This window comes from Choristoneura fumiferana, chromosome 13, assembly GCF_025370935.1.
Source record: "Choristoneura fumiferana chromosome 13, NRCan_CFum_1, whole genome shotgun sequence".
Taxonomy (NCBI): Eukaryota; Metazoa; Arthropoda; class Insecta; order Lepidoptera; family Tortricidae; genus Choristoneura; species Choristoneura fumiferana.
In genome coordinates, this window is record NC_133484.1 from 9,736,974 (window position 1) to 9,754,059 (window position 17,086).

A 17,086-nucleotide genomic window follows, 5' to 3' on the forward strand; every position below is an offset into this window, starting at 1 on the left:
GCCGCGCGGTCTTTTGCGGCCGAGTCAAAGGGTCTCGTCCGCTCTCGCGAGGTAAACGAGACCAAGCATGTACACACTCGTTCATTTAGTTGCCCGCTTAGTAATGATAATAACCAACAGCACAAAGACAAACGGCAGCAGCAGTTTCCAGGTCCATCGTGGCCGATATCCTCTGTTCAAATGACGTGCACGGCACGAGTGTGTACATGGTGTGTTCGTCGAGAGCTTCTCGCCCAAGACTCTCGGCGAGAGGCGAGAGGCGAGTGTGTACAGCCGGCATCAGAAATCATTCGTTCCTTACTGTCATTGTATGTTCCCGAGTGGGAGAAGAACAAATACTGAGTTACTCAACCGAAACCGAATTACAAAAATGATTGATGAAGAAACTGGCGGGCTACTACGAAATTCGAAAATCGAAGTCCGTATCGTGCCTTCCTAATGTAATTTAATACGAGTGACAGCGACGATACGATACAAACTTCGATTTTCGAATTTCGTAGTAGCCCCTCAGATTTAGCCACAGGCTAGTAAGGCTAGAGCCTAGGGCGCAAGGACAAAGGGGGCTGCTGGCGCGAAGCTGAGTTGAGATTTACTTTCAACTGCGATGAGTGGGATAGGTGGATTATTTTTCATTAGATCAGTGAATTATTGTTGCTGGGGAGGGGGGGGGGGCGAAGGGCATAGTCACAGTTAGTCTAGGGCGATTAGAACTAAATCAGGCACTGGTCAGCGGGACGGCAAGATACGAAGTTCGAATTTTGCATTTCGTAGTATAGGGCCTGAGGGCCCACTCCGAAGTTCGAAAATCAAAGTTCGTATCGTACCGTCCCTCTCGCTTTCGTAGAGGGACCTAACGACACACTTCGAATTTCGTATAGCCCTGCAGAGACAAAGGTGAGATGAGTTAAGTTTAGTAACCACGTGTTAGTACAATATGTAGATTAGAGTAAGCATCAATATTGTTATTTATAACTATTGCGGAATGCAGCATCGATACAAACCGTGATGCGGTTTAACGATGCGATAAATGATTAATTGTATTTTTTCTTATATTAATTAATTAATAAATGAAAAAAAAAGAGAAAAAAAAACCTCACCGAGCCATTCGAAACGCATAATTTAACGCGTTAACTAAAATCAACCAAAAAAACTTTGGCTTTAAATCAAGAATTCAAAAAAAAACAAGAATCGATTGATTATGTTCTACGGAATTATCGATTGTTTTGGTAAAGTCGTTATTAAAATTATTCGCCGCATATGTACCATCGATTAATCGAATCGAAATGTTTCCCTACTTGATTTGTCATTGTCAAAGTGACAGTTGACTGACAGTGGTGGTGTTCTTGTCTTGATCTTGATCCCACGTGTGAGAGAGAACAACGTGCTGTTTTGTGTATTAAAATAATTATTGTACGTTATAATCAGTGAAAAATGCCTACACCGGATAAAATACTTTTAAGGAAAATTAAAAAGCGGGAGAAAAATAAGTTGAAGTTGGTGGAAAAAAAAGCTAACGTTTCGGAGAGCGTAGCGGGTAAGTAACCTCTCACACATTTAATTTTATTTTATAAAATGTGAGGAATTGTCTTAAAAAAAAGAGTTAGAATCGCTAAAAACAATAAGTTAATAAGTATTGGGTTAGTAATTGCTTAGATAGACACTAAGCAAGAACAGTTTATTTATGCACAATTTTTATTGTAACAAAATGTTTTTTTTGTACAGAAACCATTCTATTCATACAAGTGTTGAACCATAACATTCGTATGATATTCTATTGTGTTATGAATGTAGTTGGTACTGTTTTAATGTATTTAGATTAATTTTGGCACAACACTCATTTTCAGAGTCAGCAGAAGAAACCAGTGAAGTAAAAAAAAGACCACACCAAAATGATACAACCGAGAAGGTTCCGAAAAGTATGTTAAATAACCTATTCACTAGTAAATTTTAATTTTAACATATTTGATCCCCTAGGAGCTTTACCCCATTGAGTAGCAATAGACAACTTATCCCACGAAAATCTGTCCCTATTTTGTGTCTAAACCAGAAAGGCTATCTAAAAAAAAATCATCTTTCTTACATCGCAAATACAAACTGAGATATGGATGCACAGAAAAACCAGACAAAGAGACCAGCAATGGGAATCGAACCCAGGCCCTCAGCAATCCATGCTGCATGCTATAACCCCTACACCACTGCTAGACAGGAATCTAGACATGAATTTTTCCTATGCATACACATCTCAGGTTGCTTATTTCTACTATGCTACTTAAGCAGCAGCACTAGCGACATCTATGTTTTGTCGAGAGACGTCACATTCTTCGACGACACGACAGAACTCTCGACGAAACATAGATGTCGCTAGTGCTGCTGCTTAAGTAGCATAGTAGAAATAAGCAACCTGAGATATGTATGCATAGGAAAAATCGTGTCTAGATACCTGTCCAGCAGTGGTGTAGGGGTTATAGCACGCAGCATGGATTGCTGAGGACCTGGGTTCGATTCCCAGTGCTGGTCTCTTTTTCTGGTTTTTCTGTGCATCCATTTCACAGTTTGTATTTTCAATATGGTTTCACGGGATACCCGTAAAAGTAACAAATTTGGAGTTGAAATAAAAAATACAAATAGACACCAAAAAACTAATCATTCTTTCTTACACCTTGACCAGACCATTGATCATTCAGATTGTCAAGACTTTTCCTTCTATATTGTCTTTATTTTAATAGAAAAGAAAAAGAAGAAGAAGGTTAAAGAAGCACCAGTGGAAGTAAAGGAAGAAACAGCAGATGATTCAGAGAATGAAGATGGAGATAAAAGTGATGCTGCAGATGAGATAGAAAACAAGCCAGAAACTGATAGTCAGTGTAAGTATATAGAAATGAATGGAATAAATTATGCTTTCAAATGAGAGTTCTGTTACATAATAAAATACCAACTACAACAAAGGCAATCCCAATTCCTGTTAAAAGAAAGCAATGATGGGCACAGTTATGCTCACTAACAGTCCTGTAACTAATATATTATTATGTACTTACTTGCATAGAGATTTTTTCTAAAGTTATTTTTTTAACTAGAGATTATTCAAATGACGTAATTGTCAAAATAAATTTGACTGTCTTCTGCAAAATCCAGATACCATTACTTATCTAATTTATTTATTTGTAGTGCCTGGATCCAGTTTGTACCTTGGTATACTATCAACACAGAGCTTCTCGGCGTTAGAGGGCAAAGTTTGTGAGCCAACACTCATGGGTGTCAAAGACATGGGTTTCACAACTATGACAGAGATTCAAGCAAAGGCCATACCACCCTTGCTGGAGGGTCGAGACCTTGTGGGAGCGGCTAGGACTGGTTCGGGAAAGACCTTGGCCTTCCTGATACCTGCCATTGACCTTATTTACAAGTTGAAGTTCAAGCCTAGGAATGGTGAGTTATGGTTTTTTTTGCATGCACTTACCTTAAGTTGTTCAATCTCATAATACAACTTAATTTATTAGGAATCTTCTTAGAAAGGTTTTAATTTCAGATGATAATTGTAAAATTAATGCAATGTGGCTCATGTTTTTTTGGGTAGATACTGACATACTCAAAGGGTGCCCAATGATGGGACCCCGTTATTAAACCTCCACTGTCTGTCTATTTGTCCATCCGTCACAGGTGTTTTTTTTGGTCCATAATAATAAGTAGACACTTGATCATTTTCAAAGTATGAGCTATTACGAACACTATACAATAAAAATAATACAAACAATTGCTAGTTAATATGATGACAAAAAGGCGAATGTGAAAACTGACTCCATACATCCAAAACTCATGGTTATGTTGAAGCTTGTGTACAACGAGTCTCCAGTACTGTAGAGGCACTTTGCACCTGCTTCAACATAATCATCAGGGGATTATGTCAAGAGTTGTTTTATGAACACAGAATGGATATCTGATCTTTTATTTTATTACAAAATACTGTTAAAAATGTTTTGACCAGTGTTTACTAAAGTTATTATCTTTTGTTTCAGGCACTGGAGTCATAATTCTGTCACCAACAAGGGAATTGTCAATGCAAACATTTGGTGTTTTGATGGAACTTATGAAGTATCATCACCATACTTATGGGTTGGTGATGGGAGGTGCCAACAGAAGCACGGAAGCTCAGAAACTATCTAAAGGTAGTGTATCACTATTTATAGTTTCACTTTAGTTATCCATAATGGAATGGTAAGGTAAAGGCATAGGACTAGTGGGAAAAAGAACTACCAAAGTGAATCTGGCCAGCTGGCAAAAAATGGAGCTATTTTGAATGATCGTCGTTTAACAAGGTTTGTTAAAGACCCTTTTCTGAACTACATACCTCTTCCCATGTATTGGTGTATCCAATGTTCAGATCTCTACTTTGCTTCAAAATTTTTCTTCTGCTAAGTTGCTACACTCTTGACTGAGTGATGTGGTCGCCAGTTGCGAATCAGTTGTGCCCCTTCATGACAATTTGTGGGAAAATAGTGTGGCAAGGAGAAACTGCTTTCTACACCGCAGTGCCAGAGTCCAGTATCCGTATTTGGCAATCCAGTGCTATCCACTCTCACATCAGTTCCCTTAGTCGCCTTTTACGACACTCACGGGAAGAGATGGGTCCGGCCTATTCGAAAACCAGGCACGGCACTGGCAATTTTAGTAAAATATACTGAGCGGCAAAAAATCTGGCCCTGAAAATGTATACAGTAATAGGTCATTTTGTATGAAGAGTGGGCCAAATTTTGTGCCGCTGAGTATATTATTTTTCTGTTTAGGTATCAACATCCTGGTAGCGACTCCAGGAAGGCTGCTTGATCACTTGCAGAATACGCCGGATTTCCTGTACAAAAACCTTCAGTGTCTTGTTATTGATGAAGCTGACAGGATATTGGAAATTGGATTTGAAGAAGAAGTGAAGCAGATCATCAGATTATTGCCGAGTAAGTGAGAAATAATAGTCGAGTCGAGTCGAAAAAAAAAACATAAAAAAGTAGTTATGCTGTCTGTTCTTTTCGTTGGGTTTACTTACTTGCGTTGTCACCAAAGCTACATATTTATAGTCACAAACAAACATGCAATACAAAAAAAAATAAAGTTAAATAAAAACATGTAAAATGTATTTTATTATTAACGATTTATTACAAAAGAATTGTTTCAATTTATCTTATTTGTGTTTTATTTTCTAGAGCGACGACAAACTATGTTGTTCAGTGCCACACAAACCAAAAAGACGGAGGCGTTGACAGCTTTAGCTGTAAAACATGAGCCTGTGTACGTAGGAGTGGATGACCACCGGGAACAAGCCACTGTCGACTCTTTGGAACAGGGGTAAGTTGGTATACATAGAGGTAATGGGATGGGTAAATGATCGACCAAAAAATCGTCGTTTTAACTTGTTTTATTCATGATTCGTAGACCGAAGGGAAGTGCTTGAATTACAGTGTTTCTTCTATTTGTATTGTATTGTACGAGAGCTTTGAGAGATGCAGCACATTATATAATCTCTCTGCTCTGTTAAGCATCTTTCTTTACCCACATACGCGGTGTTTTCGTATGGTAAATAAGCAGATTTACACTACTCTCGACGATAGGTCATAAATGGCAATAATATCACTATTTCTGACTTGGAAAATCATCATGAGATTGACTGTCAAAATGTTCTATGATTCAGCTAGAGACGAGTAGTTTGACTACTGGTAGTTTTAGTTTATTTCCACTTAATTTACAAACAATATTTTGTTTCCAGTTACATTGTCTGCCCATCAGAGAAACGCATGATGGTTCTATTCACATTCCTCAAAAAGAACAGGAAGAAAAAGGTGATGGTATTCTTATCGACCTGTATGTCTGTAAAATACCACCACGAATTATTCAACTACATTGACCTTCCTGTGATGTCTATACATGTAAGTAAAATAAAACTACCTAACCTAACTAAAATGTAAATATCTGAAATATATCAGCACCCCTTTACATAGTTTTCAGGATTTATAAATGTGTTTTAGTATAATTAATTCCATACATATATCATTATTCGTCCATGTATTATTTATGAATTTATTTGTTTTGCTGAAATAATATCGCATAGAAAACGCCAGTCATAGAAAATTGACAAGTCGCAGTTAGAGTAAAAATGCTCACGACCAAAACAAGATAAATATCGCTGTACAGTCGCCACCAGATATTTCGGAGCGGTCAAGGTGGTCAAAAATACCGGCACATGCACTCTATTATTAAGGTATTAGAGTTCATGTTTCGATATTTTTGATCACCTTGCCCGCTTCGAAATATCTGATGGCGACTGTACCTCTACTTTGCCTTCCCCCGTTCTCCCATTATTTTTCCATATTCCATCCAGATCGATTACACTCTCTATTCCAGTTAAGCCATATGCAAGCTAATAGTTTTAAATTAAAACTAACATCACAATTAATTTCAGGGCAAACAGCAACAGACGAAGCGAACCACCACATTTTTCCAGTTCTGTAATGCTGAGTCGGGTATCCTGCTATGTACGGATGTGGCGGCGAGAGGGCTGGACATCCCTGCCGTCGATTGGATTGTGCAGTACGACCCTCCTGATGACCCTAAGGTGTGTACTTTGAGTTCTGCGAACTTTGAGGGGCTCGCGGATAAGGCGAATCACAATTTTAGTTAAAGGCGTTTATCCACTACATATCAGAAGGCGAAGTGCATTGATGACAGTCAATTGAAAATTTAAAAGAAATGCTGGAGTGCTAAACTCTCCAGCAATGTTGCACACGAATTCCATTGTTGACTATAAGTTAACAACTTTTTAACCTCTTCACCGCCCCAGTCATCTAGTCGTGACAGCCAATGGAATGCCTCACATGCCATGGTCATCTATACATGACCAACTTTCAACCCTAAATTAATCCTTCTACAATGGGATTAAAAATCAACTTGATTTGTCGCTGGTTTTTCTGTGGCGTACGGAGCACGTCACTTCGTTTGTTTTGTGGCGGTGAATAGGTTAAAAATGTAAAGGCACAAGACTACTCACCAAATTTAAAAAAAAAAGTTAGTAAGCACCCTTTTTTATCTGAGTAGTCAGTTGCTTAATCTCCTGGATCTAACTTTCATGCGTTATCAATCCCTGATTTATTCTCAGTGTTTTTACCTGTAAAAAATATAATTTATGTTGCCCCATATGCTTTATTTCTTCCGGTTTTAATCGGCATCTGGCTCATTGTCAATGATTAAATAATAATAAAACGTTACGTTTAGGAATATATCCACCGCGTGGGCAGGACGGCGCGAGGTCTCGGCACTAGCGGCCATGCCCTGCTTTTCCTACGGCCTGAGGAACTCGGCTTCCTCCGCTTCTTGAAGCAATCCAAGGTTACACTCAACGAGTTCGAGTTCTCGTGGAACAAAGTTGCCGATATACAGCTGCAGGTTCGTATTAGCGTTTTTAGAACAATTTTAAAGCCACCAAATAACAGGAACTTAAGTTCATTCCCATACCATATACCCAGTTCATTCTTATAATTAAACTGAGTGGTCCAACTCAATCACTCAACTAAATTATTCTAATTTGAGTTATTTTTTCTGCATCGGAACTAGAAGCAACGTTCAGTCTAAGATAAATACTAAAGCATTAGTTTTAATTTTTCAATCAATACGACACTATTTTAAAAAGGCCGAAGAATTGTCAATTGCGTGACGATGATGAAGATTCATCATCATCATCCCAGCCTATATAAGTCCTGCTGGGCACAGGCCTCCTCTCAAATTGAGAGGGCTTGGGCCGTAGTTCCCTCGCGGGCCCAGAGCAGATTGGGAACTTCACACACACCATTGAATTGCTTCGCAGGTTTCTTCACGATGTTTTCCTTCACCGTAAAGCTCGTGGTAAATTTCTAATGTAATTTCGCACAAATTTCGAAAAACTCAGAGGTGCGGGCCGGGGTTTGAACCCACGATCCTCTGCTTGAGAGGCCATAGGTCAAACCACTTGGCCACCACGGCTTTTTTTTATGATGAAGATTAAAGAAATTAAATATGAATCTATAGGTGACCAGTGAGGTCACCCACACAAGAGCATGTCATGTAATGACAGCGGGATTTTGACATTCACTCATTCATTTCATTCATTCTCCTTTTAAACCGACTTCAAAAAAGGAGGAGGTTCTATGTTCCAATGTTTCTATTTCTTTTTTTTTTGTATGTTCACCGATTACTCAGTCAATTGTGAACCGATTTTTAAAATTATTTTTTTATTCGCAAGAGTACTCTTCTGAGGTGGTCCCATTGTCACCAAGTCAAGATCTGATGGTGGGATCCTAGGGAAATCGAGGGCAAACCTGAAATTTTATAGGCACACCTATGGCGATTTTGGCATTTTTAGCATTAAGATAAGCATTTACATTCAGAAAGTACCATTTGGTAAACTGGACCTGATGAAGAAGGCCTTAGATGACCAATGGAACTCATCAAAGCTAAAGTAATGCTCGCTCGTCTATAAACGATCATGATTAATATACCTAGATAAGCAACTAAGAAGAAGCTTTAAGTTAATGATTCTTTCGAACTGACCTGATGCTGAAGCCGGAAGGTAGGCAACGGAGCTCTGTTATAAAACAACATAACTAAGCCGTGCTGGCTCGTGCTGAGTCACCGATTTCGAGCTAGTAGGTACCTAGAAAAATATTTTCAAGGGTTTTGTAGTTGGTTCCATTTTTTTGTTATTTTTTGGAGTCGGTTTTACTTTTTTGTTAATATAAAATCAGTTCATGTAGCTGTGTGTGTAATCATTCACTTCAACTCTCGTGGCACTACCTATACATTGACTGGTTTTTAAACAACAAAAAGAACATTTTGTTTACTTAACATTGTTTTTTTTTTGTTACAGCTGGAGAAGTTGATATCAAGAAATTACTTCCTAAACCAGTCGGCTAAAGAAGCTTTCAAGAGTTACTTGAGGGCTTACGACTCTCATCATTTGAAAACGATATTCGATATCGACACCATCGATCTAGCAAAGGTCTCAAAATCGTTTGGCTTCACCGTACCGCCTGCAGTAGAACTGAAGGTCGAGAACAAAGGACCCCCTTCAAAGAGGAAAGGGGGAGGCGGTTATGGATACTTTAAATCTCTCAACGCACCTGCGAGTCAAAAGAATAAAGCGGAGAAAACGAAGATTTATCGGCAAAAAGGTGGCAACAAGAGGACAGTTAGCTGAAATATGTAACATTCTAAAATAAAAATAAAAAACAATATTTTAGACACCAAGTTTTATTTACTTCATGGCATATTACAATTCTTATCACTACTGTACAATTCAACTTTGTTGGTCAGTCTGAGATAAAGTTCAAGTTTTTACGAAACTGCACAATAACAAAATCTGTACGAATTTGCAATAAATACAATATTATATTATATTGATCCACGGCTGAAAATGTTCCCTCTTTTAAGTTTTCTGCTTCTTCTTTTTGACATTTACTGTAATATCTGTAGTTAAGGATGGAAAATTATAAAAAAGACATGAAAACACAAACAAAGAATAATCTAATTAATAGCCGAAAAAACGGATCCATGGACCAGGGTGGAACCTTTTAATAATCAATATTACTTACTATGATTTCAGAGACAAAAAAATGGAGTGTCAAAATCAATGTAGCACAATGGTTCCACCCTGGTATATGATTCCATTGTTCGACTGTACTCACACAGTTATGTAGGAAGCACATCTGACTCGCATAGATATAGCCAAACATTTTTCAGTACACATGTAACAGTGTTTTCTCAAAAATGACTGTAAAAGTTGACATTATTCTATACATATCAGAAGGTGAAGTGCATAGTTTATGGTCAACGAAACATTAAAAAGTTAAAAAGATTGCAGGCGCGCTAGCTCGACAATAATAATTTATTCCAGTCTATTTGCAAGTGCTAAATAAAATCGAATCACACAATCATAAAGTACAATCCAATTAAAATTTATTTTTATACAAAAAACTTCAAGATAAGACCCTTGGAACTACAATTATCAATTTTGGCAAGAAAAGAAGTAAGGCCTCGCAGCACAAGTAGGTGAGTAAAGGCTAAGACTGCGTTAGAGATGTGCGGGGATGCATCGCGAGGTGGAAACGCAATGCAGCCTAAAGTTCGAAAATCTGCAAAAAAAACTGCTTTTCATACAATACAATACAAAGACTCTTTATTGTATACCAGACATAGTAAGCGATAGTAAGCGATACTGAAAACAGATACACAGAGAAAAAATTACAAGGTGAGCAATAGGCGGCCTTATCGCTTAAGAGCGATCTCTTCCAGGCAACCTTTTCCATATGTAGATAGATACCTATTATGAAACACAAACTTATTATTGTTGTAAGGCACTTGGCTGGTTTTTATTCCTGCTTATGTAGACATAGTCAAAAGGATACAGAAATCAATATGGGGTGTCTCCAAGAATCCAAAGGCCTTCGCAGCTAAATTAACATCAAGAGTGTTAATATTGAATATCTTCTTCAAAGGATGTGACTTGTAACATCTGAGGAAGGCCAAAAAGGCTTTTCTTGCCAAGAGCCGCATCACACCATTTTCGATTATTAATTCTTCTAACTGAAACACAAAGCGATCAATTCACCATATTGTTATTCTGAAACAGTAATTGTGTCATTATCAAATTTTGTGCAGGCAAACTTATCCCAAAAGCTGCTTCCGTTTAGACTATCCATTTGCTGCGGTTGTTTGAGTAAGATGATGAATGATTTGCAGTCAGCTATATACCACAGATAATTATTGATAATAATATTTATGCGCTTAATATTTATGGAATATTTATAATAACGCATGGTAACAGAGTGGTAGCTCTATGCAAATACCTAATAATAGAGTGTTCTGCATAAAATTAGATAATGATCCAAAATATAACACTTAGTTCAGTAAATCTTAAGTGTGAATATAAATACCAGTCTTTGGATTTTTCCCGATGGCTCATCAAAACTGTATTGGTCCAAAAACACTTTTTCATTATTTAGAAAACTTAAGAACTCCTCTTCTTCTGGTCGCAACAATATTACTGCGTTTCCTTGGTTATTCAACCCCCTTGCTGTCCGTCCAACTCTATGGATATATTCCTAAAAAAATTAGTCATGATTGTAAATAAGCATAAACTTATCAATAATGTTGATAACAGAGTAAATCTGATGAATTTGATATTGATTGCGGTCATTAATATCATAAGCAATTGTTTTAATGTCTGGCAGGTGGCGAGTAACAATCAAATTATTTATTTACATAGCTTCAGAATAGATAAACAAATATTTTACAGTCATTACGTGCGACCAGAGATTTCTCTGTTTATTGCGCGGCCAAGACACTCACCGTGCAGTGCTTATCTGACAGGCCACGCAATCATGAATCGGCAGTGAAAACACTCGCCGCACTGCCGATCGTGCGTAGTCGCAGAGCCGTGGAAGTTATGAAATTTAAGTTATAATCACCTTAGGGTCTGTAGGCGGGTCATATTGCACTATCCAATCTACGCTGGGTATGTCCAACCCTCTAGCAGCAACATCTGTGCAAAACAAAGCGCCGTATCGTGCGTCAACGAAGTTCTGGAACGCTTCCTTTCTCTTAGCTTGACTTTGCTTGCCCTGAAATATAAGGTATACTTAAGTGTGGAGTTGAATTGAAATTCCGGGATTTCGCAAAAAAAATCCGTGACAATTTCCAATAATTATATTGGGGATTTAGATTTTATTTCGATCCCAGCCGTCCCGCTATCTACATAGCAAATTTCATCTAAATCTGTCCGACTGTTTTAGCGCGAAGGAGTAATAAACACACATATTTATAATATTCGTAGGATAATTTTGGAATTCATCCGTTGTTAAGCAGTAATGATTAATTAACAAATACATAACATTGAATGCACAAACAAGGTTGTTATATTTTTCCTACGAGAAACGTGTTTACAGTACACAACACACCCAGATTATCTCCGTACTTGTCTCAATTAAGAATAAGGTCACATATAGTGCACTTGATAAAAATAAATTTAACTTACATGTATACTTAAGATTGAAGCTTTGCAGTGATTTCTAAAAAACTCAAAATGGAAGTCTACGGATTTGCAGGACGAAAAGAATACCATTACTTTTAATTTCTTACTTTTCCTTAGCATTTTGTACAGCCATGACAGCTTTTGTTCAATAGGACATAAATAATATCTGAAAATAAAATATAATATTTAGCATTAAACACTAGTATAAAGAAGGCATTGAATTATACTAATTATTTTTAATTGCTTTTAGTAGCTCTAAACTATAAAATCAACAAATATTATAAGTGGTTTTACATTAGTTATGTCTTTAGTGATTGACGGTGACAAATAGCTGGATTAACCCAAAGCCCAAGACCCAGGGCCCCCAACTCCTAATGACCTATTAATTATAATTTATATCATTATCAAACAGTTTTTAGCAACATCGCAATTAGTTGATCAATTAGGTAGACCCCAACCAAATAGTATTAGCCCAGGGCCGCGCAAACTCACCATCCATCCCTGATTTTTTGAGTTTTTAGGGAAATGTTTTCACAACTCATAAAAAGTACGGCAAATGTAAATTGGTAACATCAAATAATTTATTTGGTCGTTATGAATCAATATTTATAAGCTCAACATACCCCTGCTGTAGTCCAATGACCGTGGAATGAGTTTGATCATCTGTTGAAATAATAACAGGATCTTCTCTCAGAGCCAGCCTTGCCAGATTCTGCACATGGCTATCTATTGTAGCACTAAACAAAATTGTTTGCCTGTTTGCTAAAATTAAAACAAATCATTATGTGCTGTATCCAAAAAGGTCCATTTCAAATGAAATAATCTGCAGTTTTCATAGGAAAGTTAATAATCATGTATAATAACTTTTTTTTTCTCACTGGTCGTAAAAATGTCCCAACATTTCAATAATGGGTGCATAACAAAAACATTTGAGACCCATAACAATTTAAAGAGTTTGTTTATTGTCTACAGATATCTTGGAGCGAGGAAGAAACAACTAATGGTACACCATCCCTAATTTTTACCCGTATTCCAGTCTCAACTGTCGCATATAATTCCAATTTTACAGATAAATAAAAGAATTTTTATACTAGATATAATGATTTTGTAACATACTTGGAAGTAGGTCCACTATTCCCGAAACATGTTTTTCAAAGCCTGCTTCAAGAAGTTTGTCAGCCTCATCAACCACCAGGCATTTTAAATTCTTCACATTGAAATACTCAGTGTTCTGTAAATGATCCAACAGCCGACCTGGGGTGCTCACTACAATATTGACACCTGCAAGGCATGACATGGTTCAGCTTCAGGAAGATTTTTTTCATATATTGAGCGCCAAAAATCTGGCCCTCAAATGTATGCAGTAATAAGTAATTTTGTATGAAGAGTGGGCCAAATTTTGTGCCGCTGAAGTATTTAGTTTGACATGGCTCTTGTGATTTTACATCTTGTGATTACAGGATACAAATGTATTGCATAATCACATCAGAAAAAGTCAGATCTCAATTAAATCAAGTCAAATGCCAAAATGAAAGTTGTATGGCTGTACAATGGGTACTGAAACTGAAGCTAATTGAGAGAGCATTATGAACTTTTGTGATAAAATATGATGAAAGCCATTATGCACTATAAATATCTTTACTTTATATAAAAAAGCTTATATATATATAAAGATTTTAGTGCATAATGCTTTCATCATATTTACCATTACTATTTATATATTAGTTTGATGACATATTAATGCAATCTCTGGAAGTGGATCAAAAAATTAACTTCCAATATTTGAAGCAAATAACAAATATATATAAACCTACAAATAAATAATAAGTCAGCGTAACTCAGAACAAATTCCACACGAAAAAAAAGTGGCCATACTTTAAACAACAACAAGTTATGATTCAAATATGAATCATTTTTGAGGTTGCAAATAGACAAGCTTGTTGATTGGTTAAAATTCAGAAACAAAGCAGGGATTGGTTTGCATGAGTAATGCAATACATTTTTGTTATGCAGTTACAATTCCTGACTTATTATTTATATTTTATTATTTATTTATTTATTTGTAGATATAAACTGTAAGTACATTAATAATAATAAAAAAAACCTTCATATTAATCTGTTGTTTGTCTTTGAAGCAAATATGTGTCACTTATTGTTTTTTAGAAAATTATTAATTAATTGAGCATTTTATTTCATATCTAACAGGGAAGGTGAAAAGTTCAAACAGATGACAGCAAATATGATCAACCATTGTTATATTTACAATACTAATATAAAAAACAAATCTAGAAATATAAATTACAATCAGTTGACCTGCTTGTGTGTTGCAGTGGAATAAAGATTACATTGTCCTAATTACATGTAGGTACACACACAATAACCAATACCCTCAAAACATTGTTTTTTTTCTTTAGGCAGTTGTAATAAAAAGTAATTTGAAATGAAGTTGATACAATACCTTTCTTCAATTTTACCAGGTCTTTAGCTTTCTTCTCTCCTCCAACTATTAAGCTGTATGTCAAGTCAATATCATTTAGAAGCTTTTTCAAGACTTGGAATGTTTGCAGAGCCAATTCTCTGGTAGGGGATAAAATAATACAACCCGTACCTAAAAGTAAAGATGATACATTATTTCTGCATATTATATTGAATGCTAAAACTTGAACTGCATAGTATAGGCATACTATAACTAATTTTCTATATCAATGTAAGCAGTCAGTATGGATGTTTACAAATTCAACAAAAAACTTACCATGTTGTCTAGAAAAGCCCAGCTTAATCAGTCTCTCTACCACTGGAATTAGAAATGCTAGGGTCTTCCCGCTTCCTGTTTTGGCCGCACCAATAACATCATTCTCTAACAATATGTAGGGTAAAGATTCCGCTTGAATTCGGGTTGGTTTTTCCAGCCCCATAGACTTTATGTTTTTTAATATTCTGCTATCAACTTTACCTTCTAACATAGAGAAACAGGATTCCTTAATAATATCTTCGATATCCATCTTTGACAAAGCTAAACAGTACTGACTTGGAATAAATACGAAGTAAGTAACATAAAGTAATCGAATCACAATCAGGATCAGCAAAGCACAGCAGCATCAGCATGGATTTTTCGATTTTGATTTTTGTTTGACGGGGTGACACTCTTTCCCGGTTCGGATAATACCGAGTTGGAAATACCGACCCTGTTTTCGTGTACACGCCCATAGAAGCTCCTGTCAGTTTCTATGGACGAGTACACAAAAAACAGGGCTGGTATTTCCATGTCGGTGTTATCCGCGCCGGGAAAGAGTGTCACCCAGTGCCCACCGTTTGACGTTTATTGCTTTTATTTTCTTCAGACCTTCTGAGAGAGGTAAAGGAAATCACCCCACTCAGCCATGTTTTTGTATAGGTTTGTTAATAGAATAACTTAGAAATGCTTTCCGAGATAGTTCTTTAATAATAATGAAGATTCTTTTACTAAATCACATCGGTACTAATACTCTTTGGTCAAAAATAATACTGGAAGAACACGACATTTTAGCTATTATTCATAGGCCAAAGTCCTCAAATATCCGTAATTAAATATTACTTTAGGTAGCTACGCGCTACATTTGAAAACGGTAAATACGTTAATTATTACTATTACTTACACGCAGCCACCACTTGGATTGCTACCACCCTTGCTTGCTAATCCTGCCGTGAAGCAGCAGAGCAGTGCTTGCAATGTTGTGTTTCGGCGTGGAGAGTAAGACAGCCGGTGAAATTACTGGCACTTGAGGTATCCCATCTTAGGCCCCCTGGTGTTGCAGATGTTTATCGGTGGTGATCTCTTACCATCAGGAGACCCACTTGCTCGTTTTTTCGACTGGGTAGTCGAATAAAAAAAAAAGCTTAAAAGTTCAATTAAACTAAAAAACTAGCTTTATCAGCATTTGTTTTTGTTTCCAGCGTTTTCTCTTTTCTCTGAAAATTTCATTTCTGTTATGTCACAGACATTTTGACTAGAAAACTTATTTCAAGATGTCAAGGACTATCAAGTGAAAAGCATTTGGAGTACAGATGTCTTGTCAAAGCCGCTATTCAGTTTTGTAGTTAAATTACAAAAATAAATATTTACAGGGTAGCACTCCATACACGTAACAGAAATTGAAAAAAAAAAGTTTTTTTGTCATCATCGTGTGGCACATAGTTCGACAGCTCTTTTGAAAACATAGTAAGGTTGCTCAAAAACCTTTTAAATTAAGTGAAGATCTCCCAAAGTAGCAAAAATTGTGTCCCCCCCCCCTCTATCTTGTAAACTGTTTGTCCAAAAAATATGGAAAGGTAAAGCTTAATAAGTACTTTCAACATGATCGGATATACTTACCGTTTTTGAGTCAAGTCGAAAAACTGCGCTTCTCAACAAAAGGACGCAAGTGCCGTGACGATACGCTCTTTTTCTGGTAATAAATTTTCAGACTGTAGCGTTTTAATTGTGTTATAATGCACATAATATTACTTGATTTTTTTCGTAATGGCTACGGAACCCTATCTTGGGCGTGTCCGACACGCTCTTGGCCGGTTTTTACATTATTTGTTGACTTTACTAACTCTGTCATGCAATTAGCTTAGCGCATACCATACCAGATTTCATCTTAATCCCATTCCCATCCCAGTATAGAAGATGCAGAAATTTGAACTCTATCTACGTAAATGCATGTGAAGTAACTAAAGCCTAAATAGAAAACAGAGGCAGTTAAGGTTATGATGAAAGGATCTCCCTTTTGTAGATAAATTATTAAAATGTAAATGAGGGTAAAAATTTCAATTGACAAGAAAGTTTTCAACATTTATTAGATTGATTCGATACTCTGTTACTGTTATCCATAGGTACCAATACTCTTTGTGTTATCCTGACGATTCAAAGCCTACTGGCTGGGTGGTGTTAATGCCCAAGATATAAGGATTCCTTTACATCCAAATGACAAAAACTTTTGTTACTTTTAAACAACTTTATTAAATCACAATAATAGTTTGTTCACCTCATTTTATTTCATTAAACCTTCAACTAAAAACAGC

General features: G+C 36.5%; 2 protein-coding genes across 3 annotated transcripts; one reads left to right on the forward strand and one right to left on the reverse strand.

Moving 5' to 3' along the window:
* Nucleotides 1-1,326: 1,326 nt before the first annotated feature.
* Nucleotides 1,327-9,253, forward strand: pit (probable ATP-dependent RNA helicase pitchoune). Its single transcript, XM_074096224.1, has 11 exons — nucleotides 1,327-1,534; nucleotides 1,845-1,916; nucleotides 2,727-2,864; nucleotides 3,166-3,426; nucleotides 4,014-4,163; nucleotides 4,782-4,946; nucleotides 5,193-5,334; nucleotides 5,753-5,912; nucleotides 6,446-6,598; nucleotides 7,255-7,425; nucleotides 8,882-9,253. The coding sequence occupies exons 1-11, from the start codon at nucleotides 1,432-1,434 to the stop codon at nucleotides 9,209-9,211; spliced, it is 1,845 nt and encodes a 614-aa protein (XP_073952325.1). The 5' UTR covers nucleotides 1,327-1,431; the 3' UTR covers nucleotides 9,212-9,253.
* Nucleotides 9,249-15,267, reverse strand: LOC141434018 (ATP-dependent RNA helicase DDX18-like). Of its 2 annotated transcripts, none has more exons than XM_074096226.1 (9): nucleotides 14,997-15,267; nucleotides 14,502-14,651; nucleotides 13,160-13,324; nucleotides 12,667-12,805; nucleotides 12,047-12,209; nucleotides 11,481-11,633; nucleotides 10,947-11,114; nucleotides 10,419-10,596; nucleotides 9,249-9,471 (listed from the first exon to the last, which is right to left on the reverse strand). In XM_074096226.1, the coding sequence occupies exons 1-9, from the start codon at nucleotides 15,043-15,045 to the stop codon at nucleotides 9,440-9,442; spliced, it is 1,197 nt and encodes a 398-aa protein (XP_073952327.1). In that variant the 5' UTR covers nucleotides 15,046-15,267; the 3' UTR covers nucleotides 9,249-9,439. The 2 variants fall into 2 exon arrangements, with proteins under 2 accessions (XP_073952327.1, XP_073952326.1); XM_074096225.1 differs by having other exon boundaries at nucleotides 14,796-15,266.
* Between the last annotated feature and the right edge of the window lie 1,819 nt (nucleotides 15,268-17,086).

What these genes read in the sequence shown, in the direction of transcription:
- pit (XM_074096224.1), top strand. Translation starts at nt 1,432, where the DNA reads ATGCCTACACCGGATAAAATACTTTTAAGGAAAATTAAAAAGCGGGAG. An exon ending in GAAGTTCAAGCCTAGGAATG is followed by an intron (nt 3,427 to 4,013) that starts GTGAGTTATGGT and finishes CTTTTGTTTCAG; the next exon opens with GCACTGGAGTCATAATTCTG. An exon ending in TTGCCGATATACAGCTGCAG is followed by an intron (nt 7,426 to 8,881) that starts GTTCGTATTAGC and finishes TTTTTGTTACAG; the next exon opens with CTGGAGAAGTTGATATCAAG.
- LOC141434018 (XM_074096225.1), bottom strand. Translation starts at nt 15,045, where the DNA reads ATGGATATCGAAGATATTATTAAGGAATCCTGTTTCTCTATGTTAGAA. An exon ending in GGGCTTTTCTAGACAACATG is followed by an intron (nt 14,652 to 14,795) that starts GTAAGTTTTTTG and finishes CTTTACTTTTAG; the next exon opens with GTACGGGTTGTATTATTTTA. An exon ending in GACACCCCATATTGATTTCT is followed by an intron (nt 9,472 to 10,418) that starts GTATCCTTTTGA and finishes CAGATATTACAG; the next exon opens with TAAATGTCAAAAAGAAGAAG.